Here is a 21,033-nt window from a genome sequence, read left to right as displayed (position 1 = left end):
CACTGCCTCCCCTAACCAGTTCTGTAAAATCCTCTCAGCCAGAGCAATCCCCATCAGTCACTGCCTATGCGCAGGAAGCAGGAACACAGGCAGATAGTCTGATTTTCCAAAGTGCGGGCAAGAGGTGGTGCAATAGGTGTCTCTAATGGTAGAGCACCAGTGGTTGAGAATATTTGATCCTCTGGTGGGACAGGGAATATGCTGATGGGAATGTCTTCTTCAAGCTAGAGATTCAAGAAACTGCAGATGCTGGAACCTTGAGCAAAAAACAAACTGCTGCAGGAACTCAGCGGGTCAGGCAGCATCAGTCAGAAGAATGGTCCTGACCTCCAGCAGTATGTGCTTTGTTCTTTAAGCAAGACGGATTGAAATCTCAGGCTATGATGGAGAACGCATTGGGACAAACTTTGTTGGACTTCAAACATTTCTACACGGAACAAAGAGGATGGCAGTGGTAAAATGAAAAGAGAAGATTGCATCAATGAAAATGCGATGGTGTTACTTTTAAGTTATAAGGAAATGACAGCGATAGGGCGGCTTGCAAAGAGCAAAAGAGAGAACATCCTGTAGTTTTCTTGGTAAGATCTCTCTCTAAAATAATCTTGACCTAAAGGTTAAGTAATAGTTAATGTTGTAGGGTAGCTTGCAAATGAACTACACAGATAATCCTCCAACATTTTCGCCACCTCCAACGGGATCCCACCACTGGCCACATCTTCCCATCTGCTCCCCTTTCGGCTTTCCGCAGAGACCGCTTCCTCCGTAACTCCTTGGTCAATTTGTCCCTTCCCACCCAAACCACCCCCTCCCTTGGTACTTTCCCTTGCAATCGCAGGAAATGCTACACTTGTCGCTTTACCTCTCCCCGTGACTCCATCTAAAGACCCAAGCAGTCTTTCCAGATGAGTCAGAGGTTCACCTGCACCTCCTCCAACCTCATCTAATGCATCCGCTGCTCTAGGTGTCAGCTGCTCTACATCGATGAGACCAAGCGCAGGCTTGGCGATTGCTTCGCCCAACACCTCCGCACAGTTCGCATTAACCAACCTGATCTCCCGGTGGCTCAGCACTTCAACTCCCCCTCCCATTCCGAATCCGACCTTTCTGTCCTGGGCCTCCTCCATGGCCAGAGTGAGTCCCACCGCAAATTGGAGGAACAGCACCTCATATTTCGCTTGGGTAGTTTACACCCCAGCGGTATGAACATTGACCTCCAATTTCAGGTAGTCCTTGCTTTCTCCCTGTTTCCCCTCCCCTTCCCAGCTCTCCCACAGCCTACTGTCTCCGTCTCTTCCTTTCTTCTTCTCGCCCCCCCCCCCCCCTACATCAGTCTGAAGAAGGGTCTCAACCCGAAACGTCACCTATTCCTTCGCTCCATAGATGCTGCTTCACCAGCTGAATTTCTCCAGCACTTATGTCTAAACATTGAATTGACCACCTGTACAGGGACAGAGATGTCAGGAGTTGCAATTAGTGTTAAAGCTGTGCCAGGTACAGAGTGCAGAGGTCTCATTAGAGCACGGCAATCCGTAGTATTTAAAATTCTTCTTGAAGTTTTAAGTATAATCTAGTGTCATATTATTTATTGTGTTGTACTTAACATAGAAACATAGAAAATAGGTGCAGGAGGAGGCCATTCGGCCCTTCGAGCCAGCACCACCATTCATTGTGATCATGGCTGATTATCCCCTATCAATAACCCATGCCTGCCTTCTCCCCATATCCCTTGACTCCACTAGCCCCAAGAGCTCTATCTAACTCTCTCTTAAATCCATCCAGTGACTTGGCCTCCACTGGCCTCTGTGGCAGGGAATTCCATAAATTCACGACTCTCTGGGTGAAAACGGTTTTTCTCACCTCAGTCTTAAATGACCTCCCCTTTATTCTAATACAGTACATATTCTTTGTGGCATTTGGTTGGATTTTAACAACATTTCCAGAGTTCTGTGTTGTGCCGCTCCACATGCCTGAATGGGTTTTCCAACCCAGACGGATTCTGGCTGAACTCTGAGGATGGGTGTAGGGAAACTACTTCTCCATCAGGTCGTTGATGCCAACATGATACGACAGCTGGTGTAATGTTGCTTTCATGTTGACACGGTGACAGCTCTGTTGCAGAATTGTCAGTGTGATCTTGTTACTCTTTAATTGTTGCTTTGACTTTGCTACAGGGACCATGGTCTTGTCACATGGTCACCCTACCAGTGTTACATCACATGTGTAGGAAGGTACTGCAGATGCTGGTTAAAACCAAAGGTAGACACAAAAAGCTGGAGTAACTTGTCTGAAGAAGGGTCTTGACTCGAAACGCCACCCATTCCTTCTCTCCAGAGATGTTCTCTGTCCTGCTGAGTTATTCCAGCTTTTTGTGTCTATCTACCACTATTACATTGCTGCTCTCACTGTGTGAGGAGTTAGCTGTTGCTATTCCTGTCACCTTCCAGATCACCACCCAGTGCAGTGTGCAAATGAAAACCCAGCATCACTCTGCTGCTGATTTAGAAGTTTTATTTTTGTTGACATGATGTGGAGAAAGTGTTGCCAACTGTGAATGAATCCTGTTGATCTTTCCCGAAACTCTTCCTCATCTCCCTTTGCTTCTCTGTATTGAGATCCCCGTGATCATCCCCACATCACATTTCCCAGCTTGACAAGTTGTTTCGCATCAAAGGAAACTGAATGGCTCTCAAAACCAAATCCATTGCTTTGTTCTGCAGTCTCTTTGGACTCCTTCAACTTATTGTTGTGGATCATTTACTTCTCCCAATCCTCACACTTTCGATTACTTCCCCAATTTCTCATTCACCTCACACCACTTATTCCTCACACCTATCTGCCGTTCATCTCCCAATCTCTTGACACTTATACTCAATGCCCCAACCTATGAAAACAAGCATATCATATGCCTTCTTTACCACTCTACCCACATGTATTACCATTTCTAGTTATGGTTATAACAGCAGCCCGGGGTAAACCAGTTTTGGAGCTCGCATTATTCCAGTTTAGAGACTCCAGTGTTGTGCAGGGTGTGCAGAATGAAACCGTTAGTGCAGCCTGGAGTGATAATAGAAACTGACGGGGATGTGGACTTACCATTGGAGCCAATCCCTTGCCTCGATCGACGCTCCAACTGCGGTTTTCACTATCGAGGAGATCGCAGTCTCGGGTAGAGAACGATGTCAGGAGCTCCAAACGACGCAGAAGGTTTCGACCAGCCCCAACCCGGGGTCAGATCGCCCAGCGCGGGGGAGCTGAGATTCCCCCCCCCCGATGCAGGAGCTTGTTCGCCCCGACGCGGAGGGCCAGCTATGGGAGCCAAGATTGTCCCCGAAGGCTCGAGGCCCCCAACCGTGGGAGAACAAAGAAGGGAAAGAGATTTAACTTTTTTCCTCCTTCCATCACAGTGAGGAATGTGGAGGAGTCACAGTGGTGGATGTTTATGTTAAAATGTATTTTGTGTGTTCTGTTGCTTTTTATTGGTATGACTGTATGGCAAATGAAATTCCTCATATGTTGCAAAACTAGGCTAATAAAGTAGGATTATGAAAATGCTAGAAATATTATCTCAATCTCCCGGAGACAGACATAAAATGCCCGGAAACTCTCGCTTTCTCCCCATTTCATCGCCTTCTCTTCACAAATAAAACATTGAAAAGTGGCACTAAATCCCAGGACTCAGGTGGAGCAGCGACCCAGCTAGTCCGGCACTTGGCAACATTTCCACTCTTCCTGCTGCTACTGCACAGGACAGACACGAGACCTGCTCGGTGCATTTTGGCACCAGTGATCTGAGGATCTAACCAGTGGTTCCCAACGTGGGGCGTACGCCCCACAGGGGGGCAATTTGATTTTTAAGGGGGGCAATTGAGCGCGACTGAGGAGGTCTGGGTCCAAATTTTCGATTTTTATTTTTTTGGATTTTCCATCAGGTAAACATATGTAGTTTATGTTTCAGATGTTATTTTGAGTAAATAATTTTTTGGGGGTAAAAAAGGGGAGGGGGGCATCAGGATTTTAGAGGTGATTAGGTGGGGCATGGCCAAAAAAAGGTTGGGAACCACTGAATTCTAAACTGACAGCAACGGTGAAGGAGGTTGTAATTTATGCGCGTTGGACATTGATGTAACGCCAGAGCAGGAGCCGAGTGGCTGATATGATTTGCCTCAATTCACCTCAATTGGTTAACAATACTGTGAAGCAAACTCGTGTCCACGTCAAGTAGGAAGCAACAGTTCGTCGCAACCGAATGTGCCCCAGCGAGAGCGGCCGTGACAGGACCCCGACCATCACCTATTCCTTCTCTCCAGAGATGCTGCCTGACCCGCTGAGTTACTCCAGCACTACAATGTCTGTGGCTCATTTGATCGTAGTATCTCTTATTTTAGGTACGTTTCCGGGTCAGGAATTGAATTAGTTTGTCAAATCGTGTTATTCAACCCCCATGAAATGCAGTAGGTGAGATGTGTCTGTGTGTGTGTAACTGAGGAGGTACAGCCGAGTCACCGAGTGATGCCGGGTCTGATCGTGAGGACGGGCTGGAGTTGAGAAGGTCGAGGGGTGAACTAACTGGATCATTGGGTTGAAGTTCAGGTGGGCGCTGATCTGACGGCATAGAGGATATTCTGCTCCGTATCTGTTCCACTGGTTTTGGCAGTTCAATGGGTTTGTTAACGGACAAATAGACTAAAGCCTGGAGCTGTGATCCGCATTGTTTGTTCCGGTCCTTCCCGTATCCGGGGAGTTTGGAATCTAATGAAATAAAATGTGAACAAAATGTCAAGAGAAGAAAATATTTGCCTCCCAGGAGTTATTCAGGGAACACAATGTGTGTCGGTCCCTGTCCCATATGTCCCCGTGTCTGTCTCTGAAATTGCTTCACAAACCGTCCGGTTGTGTCAAAGCTGTTACAGAAATGCAGCGTTCGGAGACGGCCGCTCGCCTCCACTTACCCTGGGATAAAGGGGTGGGGGCTAAATACTGGATCTGCCTGCAATACACACATCCCGATAAAGAGAAACCCTTTCACAATATTCCCAATTGCCGCCAGCGGTAACGGGCTCATTTTCTCAGCGCTGGGACGGGTTGTCATAGAAACATAGAAAACAGGTGCAGGAAGAGGCCATTCGGCCCTTTGAGCCAGCACCGCCATTCACTGTGATCATGGCTGATCGTCCCCCATCAATAACCCGTGCCTGTCTTCTCCCCATATCCCTTGACTCCACTAGCCCATAGAGCTCTATCTAAAACTCTCTCTTAAATCCATCCAGTGACTTGGCCTCCACTGCCCTCTGTGACAGAGAATTCCATAAATTCACAACTCTCTGGATGAAAACGTTTTTTCTCACCTCAGTCTTAAATGACCTCCCCTTTATTCTAAGACTGTGGCCCCTGGTTCTGGACTCGCCCAACATTGGGAACATTTTTCCTGCATCCAGTTTGTCCAATCCTTTTATAATTTTATATGTTTCTATAAGATATCCCCTCATCCTTCTAAACTCCAGTGAATACAAGCCTAGTCTTTTCAATCTTTCCTCATATGACAGTCCCGCCATCCCAGGAATCAATCTCGTGAACCTACGCTGCACTGCCTCAACCACAAGGATGTTCTTCCTCAAATTAGGAGACCAAAACTGTACACAATACTCCAGATGTGGTCTCACCAGAGCCCTATACAACTGCAGAAGAACCTCTTTACTCCTATACTGAAATCCTCTTGTTATGAAGGCCAACATTCCATTAGCTTTTTTCACTGCCTGCTGTACCTGTAAGCCAACTTTCAGTGACCGGTGTACAAGGACGCCCAGGTCTCGCGGCACCTCCCCCTTACCTAACCTAACCTAACCCCATTGATATAATAATCTGCCCCCTTGCTTTTGCCGCCAAAGTGGATAACCTCACATTTATCTCTATTATACTGCATCTGCCACTCATCTGCCCACTGACTCAACCTGTCCAGGTCACCCTGCAACCTCCTAACATCCTCTTCGCAGCTCACACTGCCACCCAGCTTTGTGTCATGCGCAAACTTGCTAGTGTTGCTCCTAATTCCTTCTTCCAAATCATTAATATATATGGTAAACAGTTGCGTCTCCAACACCGAGCCTTGTGGCACTCCACCTGCCACTCTGAAAAGTACCCGTTCATTCCTACTCTTTGCTTCTGGTCTGCCAACCAATTTTTTATCCATGTCAACACCCTACCCCCAATACCATGTGCTCTAATTTTAGTCATCAGTCTCCTGTGCGGGACCTTATCAAAGGCTTTCGGAAAGTCTAGATACACTACATCCATTGGCACCCCTTCATCCAATTTACTTGTCACATCCTCAAAAAATTCCAGAAGATTAGTCAAGCATGATTTCCCTATTATAAATCCATGTTGCCTTGGACTAATCCTTTTACTGCTATCCAAATCCCCCATTATTACCTCTTTAACAATTGACTCCAGCATCTTTCCCACCGCCGAAGTCAGGCTAACTGGTATGTAATTCCCCGTTTTCTCTTTCACAATGTGCCCACTCCTTATCTCATCACTCAGCGCCTTGAGTATTAGAAAGGCGCTATATAAATCCCATCCATTATTATTATTATTATAACTGTCTTTTCCCGGACTGTTTCAGGTCGAGTGGCCCTTGCCACCGGACCACAAGTGCGAGGATACCTGGGACAGGCGATCACTCTGCCGTGCCACTACTCTGTCCGAACGTATGGTAAAACTGCGATGTGCTGGGGTCGGGGACAGTGCCCTACCTTTGGCTGTGGATCTGAACTGATTAACACAAACGGAGTAACAGTAACTTCCGTAGGATCCGAAAAATATCAGCTTGGTGGTAACATTGAGCAAGGAGATGTGTCGCTCACGATAAAGCAGCTCCGGAAAGAAGACGGCGGATGGTATTGCTGCCGTGTGCAGTTCTCTGGACCGTTTAATGATGGGAAAGTTAATATGAATTTCCTGGTTTTGGATGGTAAGCACCTCAATGTTACACGTTTCTGTCTCTTTTGTGGAATTCCCTGCCACAGAGGGCAGTGGAGACCAAATCATTGGATGGATTTCAGAGATAGTTAGATAGAGCTCTAGGGGCTAGTGGAATCAAGGTATATGGGGCGAAGGCAGGCACGGGTTATTAATTGGGGACGATCAGCCATGATAGCAATGAATGGCGGTTGTGGCTCGAAGGGCCGAATGGCCTCCTCCTGCACCTACTGTCTATGTTTCCAGGTTCAATCCTAACCTCCAGTGCCACCTGCGTGGAGTTTGCAGGTTCTCCACCAGTTTCCCCTCGTATTTTGGTTTTCTCCCAGGTTCGAAGAATATGCGAGTGGGTTAAGCTGCCTCTAGTGTAGAATAGCGGGGCGCAGATCGACAGGTTCCAGGGATATAAGTAGGGGGGTGCATCACTGGGGACGCTTGAACAGGTGGCATGGTCTTGATGGGTTGAATGACCCTCTTCTGCCCCTTAGGGAAATATGGAACACCATGTTATTGTTTCTAGATTCATTGTTAACTCTAATTAACATTGTTAAGCAAAGGCGTGCGGGTGAAGTCGCCGTTGTAAAAATGCCCCAAATGAGCAGGGCGTGGAAGGGAACATGAGATAACGTAGATTTGATGTGAATTAGTGATAGATGGTCGGCGTGGGATCTGTGGGACGAAGGGCCTGATTCCATGCTGTAACTTCCAAACAATCAATTAAAAAGTCAGTTGAATATCCATTACTATGAATAAAGTGCAGGTGAAAATAGCAGGCCAGTAGAATGTAATATGGACAACGAGTCCATTGCCATGGATATAGTGAGGAAGAACAATTAGTATTTTACATCAGCTATATAATACAGAAACATTGGGTGTTTCCCACACTGGCGTTTATAGCCATGTCTTTAAAGTACAAGCAACAGGAGCCGTGTATGAAGGAACTGTAGATGCTGGTTTACAACGAAGATAGACACAAAATGCTGGAGTACCTCAGCGGGACAGGCAGCATATCTGGATAGAAGGAATGGATGACGTTTCATAGAAACATAGAAACATAGAAACATAGAAATTAGGTGCAGGAGTAGGCCATTCGGCCCTTCGAGCCTGCACCGCCATTCAATATGATCATGGCTGATCATCCAACTCAGTATCCCGTACCTGCCTTCTCTCCATACCCTCTGATCCCCTTAGCCACAAGGGCTACATCTAACTCCCTCTTACATATAGCCAATGAACTGGCCTCGACTACCCTCTGTGGCAGGGAGTTCCAGAGATTCACCACTCTCTGTGTGAAAAAAGTTCTTCTCAAGTCTCGGGTCGAGACACTTCTTTAGACCGAGAGCCAGGAGAGAGATCAGAGAAGAGAAATAGGAGCAGACTTGGTGGAGCCTGTCATCTCCCCATAACCTTTAACACCATACTACTAAGTTCGGTATTCTGAAAAACGCAGGGAATCATGGGATTTGTCAAATGTCACAAGCGATAAAAACTCTCAGCAGCCGTGCCACTGCATGGACACAGACCTGCGCCTCATCTGCTGCCATGACCGAACCCGGGTGTCTGACACCGGAGTCAGACGGGAGCAGTGCCCCCAGGCCCACAGCTAACGCGGAGAAGCAGCGCTAATTCCAGCTCAACTCTGTCTATCTCGCCGGGTTAACCTACAGCCCTGCCTGGACTTATGGGACACCAGCCCGGAGCCGTGGAGTTAGCACTGCTGCTCTGCGCTGGCTGTAAGCCTGGGCCATCATTCCCCTAAGTCCAGGCAGGGCTGGTAGGTTTAGCCGGCGAGACATGCAGAGTTGAGCTGGATTTAGCGCTGCTTCTCCACGCTGGCTGTGGAGAGCTGGGGCACCGCTCCCGTCTGCCTCCCGACGTCTCTGGCCGCCCCCAGACTGGGGCACTCGGGAGGGGACGGGGATGGTCCAGTGGCGGTTCGGCAGCGATTGCGGTGTCAGAGACCCGGGATCGATCCTGGTTGCAGATGAGGCGCAGGTCTGTGTCCATGCTGTGGCACGGCTGCCAAGAATGGTTTTTGCTTGTGACCTTTGACCTGGGCATGTGCAGTCGGAATAACGAACTCGCTTATTAGAGTTAACAATGAATCTAGAAACAATAGTATGTTATTGCATGTTAATCTCCACTTTAAAAATACCCAAAGACTTGGCTAGTTTTGTTGCCATGTGGAGATCTTTGGACTGTCTCAAGACGTGAAAGTGAATTTGGACCGTAGGCAGCTCAATGTTACATATTTCTGTATCAATCTTGGCATCGCAACAATGTTGCTGTTCGCAGTTTCCTCACAGCTGCAGTGATTCCGGTTCGATCCTGACCAGTGCCACCTGCGTAGAGTTCATTGCCTCAGTTTCCACTCGTGTTTCCGTTTTCATAAGTCATGGACCACTATCCTCCGTGTCCTTCTACTTGATGAATACAGATGCAAAGTCAGCATTTAGTGCCTTGCCGACATCCTCTGACTCTTTGGACAACTTCTAGTCCCATCATCAGACACAGTTCCACTTCCAGTGCTTCCCCAAGATCAACCAGCTGCACTGTCCTGGCAGACCCATTGAACCCACCAGTTACAGGCTTCCAATCCAAAATAAAATGCTTACTCCTACCCTGTTTTGCCTATAATAACGAGTGCATATCAGTAACTACAATCCAATGGATTATTATCTATCTATCTATCTATCTATCTATCTATCTATCTATCTATCTATCTATCTATCTCTGATCTTGTTATCTTCCGGTTTGGCGGTCTTTCTCTTTGCGCAAAACCGGTTTGCGATACCACTACGATTTTTTGCCAGTTCTCACCGTTCTCCTATTAGTGCGCCGATCGTTCCGGTCTGTTGAATGTCGTAGTTAGCGAGGTTTAAAATCTTAAAAACCACGCGTGCGCAGATCGATCCCTTCCACTGCCAATTAGCGCCGCGCAGATTAGTCTCTTCCCCTGTCACTCCCCGGGATGGTCCGCCCCTTCCTGCGCCATCGTGTCTTTACTGGAGCCGAGGATGGCCGGTGGAGGTTTCCAACCGGACATTCAAAGGGACATGAAGCAGCCCTGTCCCAAGAAGCCACGCCCCAAACAGAAGCCCCGCCCTATCCCCACAACCTCCCCTGCCCCCATGTCCCCACAACCCCCCCTGCCCCCGCAACCTCCCCGTCCCCATAACCCCCTCCCCAGCCCCCCCTGCCCCCGCAACCTCCCTGCCCCCACAACCTCCCCCACCCCCACAACCTTCCCCACCTGCCAAAGCCCCCTCCCGTCCCCATAACCCCCTCCCCAGCCCCCACAACCGCCCCTTCAACTCCCCTGTCCCCACAACCCGCCCCCACAACCCGATCCCCCCCGCCTCCACAAACTCCCAGTCCCCACACACCCCTCACCCTGCTCACACACCCCTCCACCCACGACCCATCCGCTCGCACATCCCCCCCCGCCCACACACACACACACCCTCCCCCCCTCCCACATCTCTCCTCCCCCTCCCGCCCACATACACCCTCCCCCCACCCCCACACTCCCCTCCCCCACACTCTACTCCTCACACTCCCCTCCCCTACATTCCCCTCCCCCCTCCCCCACACCTCCTCCCCCCACACCACCCTCTCCCCACCCTCATAAACCTCCCCGTACACACACCCCTCCTTCCCTCCCCCCCCCCCCCCCCCCCCCCCCCCCCCAACCACACACCCCGCTTCCCTCCCCTCCTCCCCTCCCACACATGAAGAGGAGGGAAGGGAATGCTCGGGGATGAAGGAAATGAGCAGCGCCTGCGCCTGCTATGGGTGAGGTGTGGAATATTGTGTTGGGGGAACGGGTGAGTGGTGGAATATTGTGTTGGGGAATGGGTTGCATTGGAGGACCAGGCCTCCCGTGTGACTGGGATCCAATGGGTCCCACTTAGTCTAGTGCATTTTAAATGTGGAAACATCAAAGGTCCTATGAATGTCCAGAAACACCACATCCACTGGTTCTATATTCTACTCAGTGGGTTAGCTGTGTGTGAGCTGAATGATGCAGTATGTGGAAAAGCAATGAGCGAGAAAGAATATGTCTTCACTAGCACGAGCACAATAATTATTTTTTCTTCTATTCTAGAGATCACCACACCGAATCCTTCAACCACAAATGAGTCTGTCCATGCACAGGATGCAAACTCTGTCACAGCTTCTACATTTGTAGGTCAGACTAAAAGTTCAAACTATGATGTCTTCTAATGTCTGTTGCAATGTATTTTTATTTCCATATTTCCATGATTTGACTGCAAGTGATTAAAGTTGACAAGGATACCTTGAAATTGCTATTAATACAAAACGTTTAATGTTTAAAACAACTTGAAATATCATGGATTTAAATTGGGTATTGCAAGTATTGCAAAATGTAGTCGGGAAATATTTGTGATTAAAGTGAAATGGGACATACATTTTATCAAGTACAGGATACCTTTAACACTGTCAGGAGATTCCAAGGTATTGAACAACAAATGGAAGGCCAGCTTCTACAGCAGTGCCTCCACACCTCAACATTTTTTTTTCCTTGAATAGAATCCCAAAATTCCGGGAATTTGATGTTATTTCCTGAAATTTTCAAAAATGCTTCCTGCATACTATTTGTTGTTTTTTTTTTTCACGTGCACACATTAACAACAAGGCAAATCATATCTATGTAACTACACTGTATTTGCCTGCTTCTGTTACTCACTTGTACAAGGCAGCTTTCATTGCCTCCAACAGCTTTCGTTGTCTTTGTTTTTCCACCTGCCCTCCTGTGTCTTAGTCTCTGCTCTCTCCCTCCCTCCCTCCCTTCTTCCCTCTCCCTCTCGCCCTCCCTTTCTTTCTCCCTCCCTTCCTCCCTCTCTCTCTTCCTCCCCCTCTCTCTCCCCCTTTCTTTTTTCTCTCCCTCTCTTATTCCCCCCTTCCTCTCTCTCTCCCTCCCTCTCTCCCCCTCTCTCTCTCTCTTCCTCCTTCCTCTCTCCCACCCTCCTTCTCCCTCTCTCTCTCTCTCCCTCTCTCCCACTCTCCCTCCCCTCCCTCCTTTCCCTCTCTCCACCCCTCCCTCTCTCCCTCTCTCCACTCCTCCCTCTCTCCCTCTGTCTGTCCCACTCTCCCTCTCAGCCCCTTGAGCCCACCCACCATTCTGTAAAATTAAGGCCAATCCCAATGTAACTGCAATCCCACTGTCCACTGGTAACTTTTCACCACTCGGCTTATCCAGAATTTTACCGTTGCCTGAAAAATAATCAAATGCTCAACTTCCACTGAGAAAGAGAATTCCAAAGATTCATTGTTATACGAGTATTTTCCAGAACAGTCTGTGACCCCTAGCGCTGTGGCCATAGCGCTATGTTTAAACCTCAAAGCGCTGCAGGCGGTAGCGCTACATTTAGAACCCACAGTGCTACAGCCGACAGCTCTTTGTTTAAATTCCCACGCATTAAACTGACAGCGCTCTGTTTAAACCTTTGAGCGCCAAACTGGCAGTGTTGTGTGTATTACCTTTACACCCCTTTGTGGGCCGGATGCGGAAATTTCCCGAAATTATTCAATTTCCCTAAAAGATATTTCCCCGAAGACAACCAGAATTCCTGAATTTCGGATAATTTCCTTCAAAGTGGAAACACTGTTCAACAGACAAGAATGTGGTGATGATGAGATATAGATTGCGATGTAGAATTTTTAATTAAGGACTAATTATTGGCCAAGAACTGAGGTTATTTCTTGTTCTTTGAAATAATACCTGGGATGTTTCATATTCACCTCAATTGCACGAGCTGCCACAGGAAGTAGCTGAGGTAGGTACAGGAACAATATATCAAAGACACCAAAGCTGGGTGGCAGTGTGAGCTGTGAAGAGGATGTTAGGAGGTTGCAGGGTGACCTGGACAGGTTGAATGAGTGGGCAGATGCACGGCAGATGCTGTATAATATAGATAAATGTGAGGTTATCCACTTTGGCGGCAAAAACAAGGGCGCAGATTATTATCTCAATGGGGTTAGGTTAGGTAAGGGGGAGGTACAGCGAGACCTGGATGTCCTTGTACACCGGTAACTGAAAGTTGGCGTGCAGGTATAGCAGGCAGTAAAGAAAGCTAATGGAATGTTGGCCTTCATAACAAGAGGATTTCAGTATAGGAGTAAAGAGGTTCTTCTGCAGTTGTACAGGGCTCTGGTGAGACCACATCTGGAGTATTGTGTACAGTTTTGGTCTCCTAATTTGAGGAAGAACATCCTTGTGATTGAGGCTGTGCAGCGTAGGTTCACGAGATTGATTCCTGGGATGGCGGGACTGTCATACGAGTAAAGATTGAAAAGACTAGGCTTGAATTCACTGGAGTTTAGAAGGATGAGGGGGATTTTATAGAAACATATAAAATTATAAAAGGACTGGACAAGCTAGATGCAAGAAAAATGTTCCCAATGTTGGGCGAGTCCAGAACCAGGGGCCACAGTCTTAGAATAAAGGGGAGGTCATTTAAGACTGAGGTGAGAAAAAACTTTTTCACCCAGAGAGTTGTGAATTTATGGAATTCCCTGCCACAGAGGGCAGTGGAGGCCAAATCATTAGGTGGATTTAAGAGAGAGTTAGATAGAGCTCTAGGGACTAGTGGAGTCAAGGGATATGGGGAGAAGGCAGGCACCGGTTATTGATAGGAGATGATCAGCCATGATCACAATGAATGGCGGTGCAGGCTTGAAGGGCCGATTGGCCTCCTCCTGCACCTATTTTCTATGTTTCCATGCTTTTGAGAGGGTGCAGAGGAGGTTTACCAGAATGCTGCCTGGATGAGAGGGTTTCAGATGCAGGGAATGATTGGATAGACTTGGATTGGTTTCTCTGGAATGTCAGAGGTTGAGGGGAGACTTGATAGAATTATATAAAATTATGTAAAACATAGATTGGGTAGTCAGTCAGAACATTTTTTCCCAGGGTGGAAATGTCCAAGAATAGAAGGCATAGCTATAAGATGAGAGGTATAAAGTTTAATGGAGATGTACAGGGCAATGTTTTTTAAACAGAGTGTGGTTGGGACCTGGATCGCATTGCCAGGGCATGCAGTGGAGGCTGATATGATAATGGCATTTAAGAGGCTTTTAGATAGGCATATGAAAGTGCAGGGAACTGCGGGCTATGGATTATGTACAGGCAGATGAGATCAGTTTAACTGGGCATCATGTTTGGCACAAACATTGTGGGCCAAAGGGCCTGTTCCTGTGCTGTATCATTTTATAAAAATGGTTCGGAAGAATGTGGGCCAAACACAGACAAGTGGGGCAAGTATAGGTTTGCCTTTGTTTACTTTCTGTAACTCCACCAATTGTTATGTTGTTTGCAAATTTGTTAACCAGCCTACCTACATTTTCATCCAAATCCAAATCATTTATATATTTTATATATATCACAAGTAACAGAGCTCACAGCACCCCTCTGGAACACTGCAGGTCACACGCCTCCAGTCAGATTAACACTCCTCCACCACTACATTCTGTCTTCTATGGATAAGCCAATTTTGAATCCAATCTACCGAGTCTCTGTGGATCCCATATGCCTTAATCTTTTGGATCAGCCTACCATGAGGGACCTTGTGGAATGTTTCATTAGGGCCCCTGTAGATGTAGACAACATCCATTGCCTCATCAATCATATTTGTCAGCTCCTCAAAAAGCATGGTATAAAATTTGTGAGAAGGGACCTCACACAAAGAAACCCTTGCTGACTATCCTTAAGTTCATGTTTTCATATATCTGAGTACATTCTAGATAAAGGAGAATCATAAAATATTCTACAAGTATATTAAAAGTTAGAGAGTAGCTAATGGGTCAATGTGGTCATCTATTTGTGGATTAGTTCAGTTTTATCAGTTCAGTTCAGTTTTATTTGTCATATGTAGGTTAACACAGGGTCAACGATGATATTGCAAGGATAATATTAAGGTAAAAAAGATAAGACAAAAGTGACATTGGTAGATAAAAGACAATGATAAATAAAATAATTAACATATATGATGCGTTTATGAGTTCAGAAGCCTGATGGCAAGATGATAAAAACTGTTCTTAAGTCTAGTGGTACGTGCAGCCATGTTATGGGTAATATGTGAGGTTTTGAAATAATACTTTACTTTAAATTAATGTGTTTACTTTGGAGAAGGATGTGGAAGCTAGTGGGATCAGGAGAGGGAGCAGAAAAAGCATGGAGTATTTCAAGACATAGAGTGACACAGTGTGGAAACAGGTCCTTCGGCACAACTCGCCCACACCGGCCAACAATGTCCCAGCTACGCTAGTCCCACTTGCCTGCGCTTGGTCCATATCCCTCCAAACCTGTCCAATCCGTGTACCTGTCTAACTGTTTCTTAAATGATGGGATAGTCCCAGCCTCAACTACCTCCTCTGGCAGCTTCTTCCATACACCCACCACCCTTTGTGTGAAAAAGTTACCCCTTGGATTCCTACTAAATCTTTCCCCTTCACCTTGAACCTATGTCCTCTCGTCCTTGATTCCCCACCTCTGGGCTAAAGACTCTGTATATCTACTCAATCTATTCCTCTCATGATTTTGTATACCTCTATAAGATCTCCCCTCATCCTCCTGCACTCCATGGAATAGAGATCCAGCCTACTGAACCTCTCCCTATAACTCACACCCTCTAGTCCTGGCAACATCCTCGTAAATCTTTTCTAAACCTTTTCAAGCTTGACAATATCTTTCCAATAACATAGTGGCCAGAACTGTACACAATATTCTAAATGCGGTCTCACCAATGTCTTATACAACTGCAACATGACCTCCCAACTTCTATACTCAATACTCTGACTGATGAAGGCCAAAGTGCCAAAAGCCTTTTTGGCTACCTTATCTACCTGTGACTCGACCTTTAAGGAACCAATCACCTGTACTCCAAGATCTCTATGCTCTACAACACTACCCAGAGGCTTACCATTTACTGTGTAGGCCCTGCCTTTGTACGACGTCGCAAAATGCAACACCTCACACTTCTCTGTATTAAATTCCATCAACCATTCCTACACCCACCTGGCCAATCGATCCAGATCCTGCTGCAATTGTTCACAACCATCTTCACTATCTGCAACCACTAACTTTTGTATCATCAGCAAACTTGCTAATCTTGCCCTGTATGTTCTCATCCAAATCATTGATTTAGATGACAAACAGTAACGGGCCCAGCACCGAACCCTGAGGAACACCACTAGTCGCAGGCATCCAGTCTGCGATGCAACCTTCCACCATTACCCTCTGCTTCCTCCCATGGAGCCAATTTGCTATCCATTCAGCTATCTCTCCTTGGATCCCATGTAATCTAACCTTCCAGAGCAGCCTACCATGCGGAACCTTGTCGAACGCCTTACAGAAGTCCATGTACACAACATCTACAGCTCTGCCTTCATCAACCTTTTTGGTCACGTCTTCAATAAAATCAATCAGATTTGTGAGACACGACCTCACAAGTATAAAACCATGCCGACTTTCCCTAATCAGACCTTGCCCATCCAAATGCCTGTATATCCTATCCCTCAGAATACATTTCAGTAACTTGCAACATAAGATTACAACCTGCTCTTACTTTTGCACACTGAAAGTGTGTGTTTGACTGCTGCACCACAGCAATGTTTATGTTTGCTAGCAGCTTAAACGCTGATCTATTTAAAGCATTTCCTTGCTAGTGGACTGAACATGTAAAGGCGAAGATGGCCTGTTGGTCTATAGTTTGAAATAGCCAGTTCATTGTAATTTGGGACTCATTTCCAGATACCCAAGGCTTTTCCACTTTGTCCCAAAGTAGAATTGCAGTAGAATTCTCTCCACTTACCAGGATGGTTATAGCACTGACAACTCTCTACAGATATGATGCCATTCAGCACAAGCCTCTTTCCTGTAAAATACATACCCTGATCAGAGTCATGTGAAGAGTAATCCAAAATATTATTATTTGGCACCAATACACAATTCTAGCTGTACTTTCTTGGCATGGGAAAGTCTTCTGCTAGTGGGTAAAGTGGTCAATCAGTACTAAACATTACCTTTTATTTTGAGACTAGGGTAAGGATCTTGTGAAATCTATCTGCATATGTTTGTCAGCAGGCAAGACACACTCTCCCATTTGGCACATCAACTATCTAGTGCTGTCCATAACTTCCCTGCTTCAAAGAGTTGCAGTGTACTTCCCTGCTTCAAAGAGACGTCCGTAAAACTATTGACACCCTCGGCGAGATGGATTCTGAGACTTCCACTGCCCTTGTCATACAGTTGAATACTTGATCACATCAATGCAGCCCAGCCACCACTCGACTTTGCATAGTTGAATAGTATGCGACTGGCCTCATTCTGTCCCCGTGGTTCGTGTTATTACTGTCTTTAGTACCCTCTCCCGTTATCACAGTACAAATAGAAGAGATTAGTCAGAGTGCTGGAGCGAGGTCAGGGTTTGATGGAGTTTTGCCATCCGGTGAATTGACCCTCATTCTGTAGTTGCCTCTGTCCCTCTCCACGATTAGTTTACCACCCCCAATGTCTATTTCAACTTTACTGAACGTTTTTCCTTCCAATATTTAATATGTAAAAGAATATGTGTGTGTTTATGATTGTGTTTATAGTTTGTTTGTTTGTCTTTTTGCACAAAGTCCGCGAGCATTGCCACTTTTCATTTCACTGCACATCTCGTATGTGTATGTGACGAATAAACTTGACTTGACTAAGGAAGCAACTCAGCTATAATTATGTTGAGGAATCTAAATACAACGATAGGTCAATTCAATGCCTCTCCTAACATCCTTAAGTTCCCTTCACTATATTGGTCTCTTTTCCCATCACGCTTCCCCAGTATGTAAGCTCTTGGGTTAAACATATTACAATCTACTCATCTTTTTGATGATTTTCGGAATTTCCTACATCAGGCAGCAATAGTGACTTATCACATTTGTTACCGCATTCACTCTCACCAGCTTAGAGGCTGATACTTTGCCTGATGGAGAACATAAAGGTGGAAGCTGGGCGATTGGTTTGGAGAGGGACAGGGGGAAGTACAGAAGGATGCCAATTCACTCAATGGCAAAGTATCTCAAGAAAGTTATGACATGATTTAGCTGAGAGCATTCATGGGCCAACTCACACAGTGAAACTATTGAGTTGCATCTTCTTTGGCAGTCCCTCAGTTTCAGGTTAAGTGGATTCTGTGGTAACGGAATCCAATGTAGATGGGGCAAGAGGGTTGGTCCATGATGTGGGGTGCTCCTTCTCTTGAGTGCTTCTCACACATGGACTCAAGATTCTCAGTGCCAACCCAAATGCTTCTCCACATCAAGAGGTCATGGCCCAGAGTTTCCTAGGAATCAGGGGAAAATTTGCAATATTTTCATGGAGGTTTTGAAAATGACTTTGGATTTATTTCTCAGTCCACCTTGTAAGTTATTTCTATGACAGAGCTCCGAATATTATGTCTGCTTCGGAAATCTGATGCTGGGTATGCAAAGATCATGGTCTTTCAAACCGATCCATTTGAGTATAATTAGATGTTCATTGCTGGACATGTGGGAGTGGGAGAGGACGTTGACCGTGGCAGTGGCAGCCAACATCGTCCACAGCACTACTCACAGTTTTCTTTTGTCCATGGTCATGAATCCGTCTATAAGCGAAGTCCCAACCACTAAATGTCCGCAGGCTGTGTTGTACCCTTGTGTACGAGCTAAACCAGCACAACCGATGTTACACTTTAATTTGTCGACTTCTTTCTTGGTTGAAACCTTATCAGCAATTAGACAATAAACAATAGGTGCAGGAGTAGGCCATTCGGCCTTTCGAGCCACTGTGATCATGGCTGATCATCCACAATCAGTACCCCCGTTCCTGCCTCCTCCCCATATCCCTTGACTTCGCTATCTTTAAGAGCTCTATCTAACTCACTAATTAGTGATTTAGAGCAGGATACCTCTGCACTATGTTTACATGAGTTCACTAAGGTCACTTCAGAATGTTACTACAGAATGTTTACGTTGTTGTTCGTTAGCCATTGTCATCTTCTATGTCCCATCCCACATCTTTAATCCTTTCCTTCCAAGGAATCGCTACCCAATGTAATACAAGATACAAGATACATTTACTTGTCACATGTGCCAGTTGGCACAGTGAAATGTAATCACCATAAAGACATACAATAAAATAAAGAACACAACACACGATAGAGTTCAACATAAAACATCCCCGCACAGCAGAATCAAAAGTTTCCCACTGTGAGGGAAGGCACCAAAGTCAGTCATTTTTCTCTGATGTTCACCCGTGGTCGGGGTCTCCGGAGGCCTCCGCAGTCGCCGCTACGGGCAGCCCGCCGCTCAGGCCCGCTCGCCGGGGTGTTGGCACTCCGACGTCGGAACGGGAGGCCAACCTCAGCGGCTTGGCCCTCCATATCGGCCACTTCTCACCAGAGTCCGCAGCTTCCGACGTCCCCAGGCCGCGCCGGGCGGAGATTCAACGCTGGCGGCCCTCAGTAAAGGGCCCCAGGACTCCGCGATGTCGGTCAGCGCCGCCCACGCTGGGAGCTCCGCGAACCACAGCCCCGTGATGTTGGAGCAGCGGCCCAACGCTCCGGAGCTTCAAACAGGATCCAGGTAGGTATTGCTCGCTCTATGGTGAATCCAGCACCGCGCCACCGCTGCCGAAGCTCTGGTCCAGCCCCCGGTTTCCGGCAGGAAAGGCCACTCCGATCCAGTGGTAGACCGCGAGGTGGGGGGCGAGGACGCTACTCGGAGAAATAGTCGCATCCTCGCCAGGAAGCGACTGGGAAGCGGTTTCCCCCTTACCCCTCCCCCACATAGAAAAACTAAAGATTCCCCAAACAAATCTATTTAGACAAACTAAAATTAAAAAAAGATAGCAAACAACGGACAGGCTGTAGGCCGAGGTACCTTCAATGCAGCACCCCTAGTGGAATAGACGTTAGTCTATTACAACCTGAACCTCTCCTAACAGGGCACGCTTGCTTTCATTGGGAAAAATATTGAGCACAAAAGATGGGACCTCATGATGCAGCTGTAGAATTTGTTGGTGAGACCACACGGAGTATAGTATGTAGTTCTGGTCACCAAGCTATAGGGAGGATGTTGCCTTGGCTTGAGGCCTTGAGTTGTGGGACTGATTGGTTAGGCTGGGAATTCTTTCCTTGGAGCATTGGAGGCTGAGGTGTGACCTTATTAAGGTCTACAAGATAACGGGGTGCATGGATAAGGCGGACGCTCATAGTATATTTACCAGATACAGAATTAGAAAATTAGAAGATATAAGCTGACGTTAAGAAGGTAGGATTTATGAGGGACCTCAGGGACAACTTTTTCATTCAGGGGTTGGTCTGTATTTGGTTGAGGAAGCTGTACAGGTGGATACAAATACACCTTTAAAAAGTCAATTGGAGAGATATATGGATATGAAGGTTTTGGAGACACGAAAATGGGACAGCAGAAAATGCCAACTTTGGCGGAGCGGACAAAGTTTCTGTGCTGTAGAGCTCTATGACTATGATTAAATCCTGTGCTTCCAGTGTGCAAATTAGGGTGAACTCCATGCAGAGATTTGGAGGGGAAAACGAGGAGCGTAGAGAAAGAGAGAAGGCAGTCTGTATATCTCCTTTCAACTCTGTACGCATACATTGACTACTTCATAATGTGGTTTCTCATGTTCCTATAGCAAATTCCATTGCAATTTGGTCTGGTTTTACATAGTTAAGATTGTCTCATCTCAGCACAGGAGGCAGATGCGGAGCAGAAGGGGCAGTGGTTCAATCAACTTAAACTTAATCTCTTTGAAGAATGTTGCATTAATTCTCCCACCAATGGCACTCTGCCAGTGACTATAATCAGTGAACCAGGCTCTTTCTGTGCAGAAAGATGATGTCATGGTTACGCTTCCACCCATTCTGCAGCAGCAGAGTGGAGATTACTGGAGCAGGAGCCAGAATTGTGGACTGTGCTTTAATGGTGTGGATTCAAACCGCAGCATGATGGCAGGGAAACTTGCATTTGAGCAATTCAATAAAAATAGATTTT

General features: G+C 46.6%; 1 protein-coding gene across 1 annotated transcript; it reads left to right on the top strand.

Annotated features, from left to right (window-relative positions):
- The first annotated feature begins 2,947 nt into the window (after positions 1 to 2,947).
- On the top strand, positions 2,948 to 11,202 carry LOC116978384 (hepatitis A virus cellular receptor 1 homolog). The gene is made up of 3 exons (XM_033029501.1): positions 2,948 to 2,969; positions 6,620 to 6,967; positions 11,084 to 11,202. The coding sequence occupies exons 1-3, from the start codon at positions 2,948 to 2,950 to the stop codon at positions 11,200 to 11,202; spliced, it is 489 nt and encodes a 162-aa protein (XP_032885392.1).
- Positions 11,203 to 21,033: the final 9,831 nt, after the last annotated feature.

This window comes from Amblyraja radiata, chromosome 11 (genome assembly GCF_010909765.2).
Source record: "Amblyraja radiata isolate CabotCenter1 chromosome 11, sAmbRad1.1.pri, whole genome shotgun sequence".
NCBI classification, from domain to species: domain Eukaryota; kingdom Metazoa; phylum Chordata; class Chondrichthyes; order Rajiformes; family Rajidae; genus Amblyraja; species Amblyraja radiata.
This window is presented reverse-complemented; position numbering and strand designations above follow the sequence as displayed.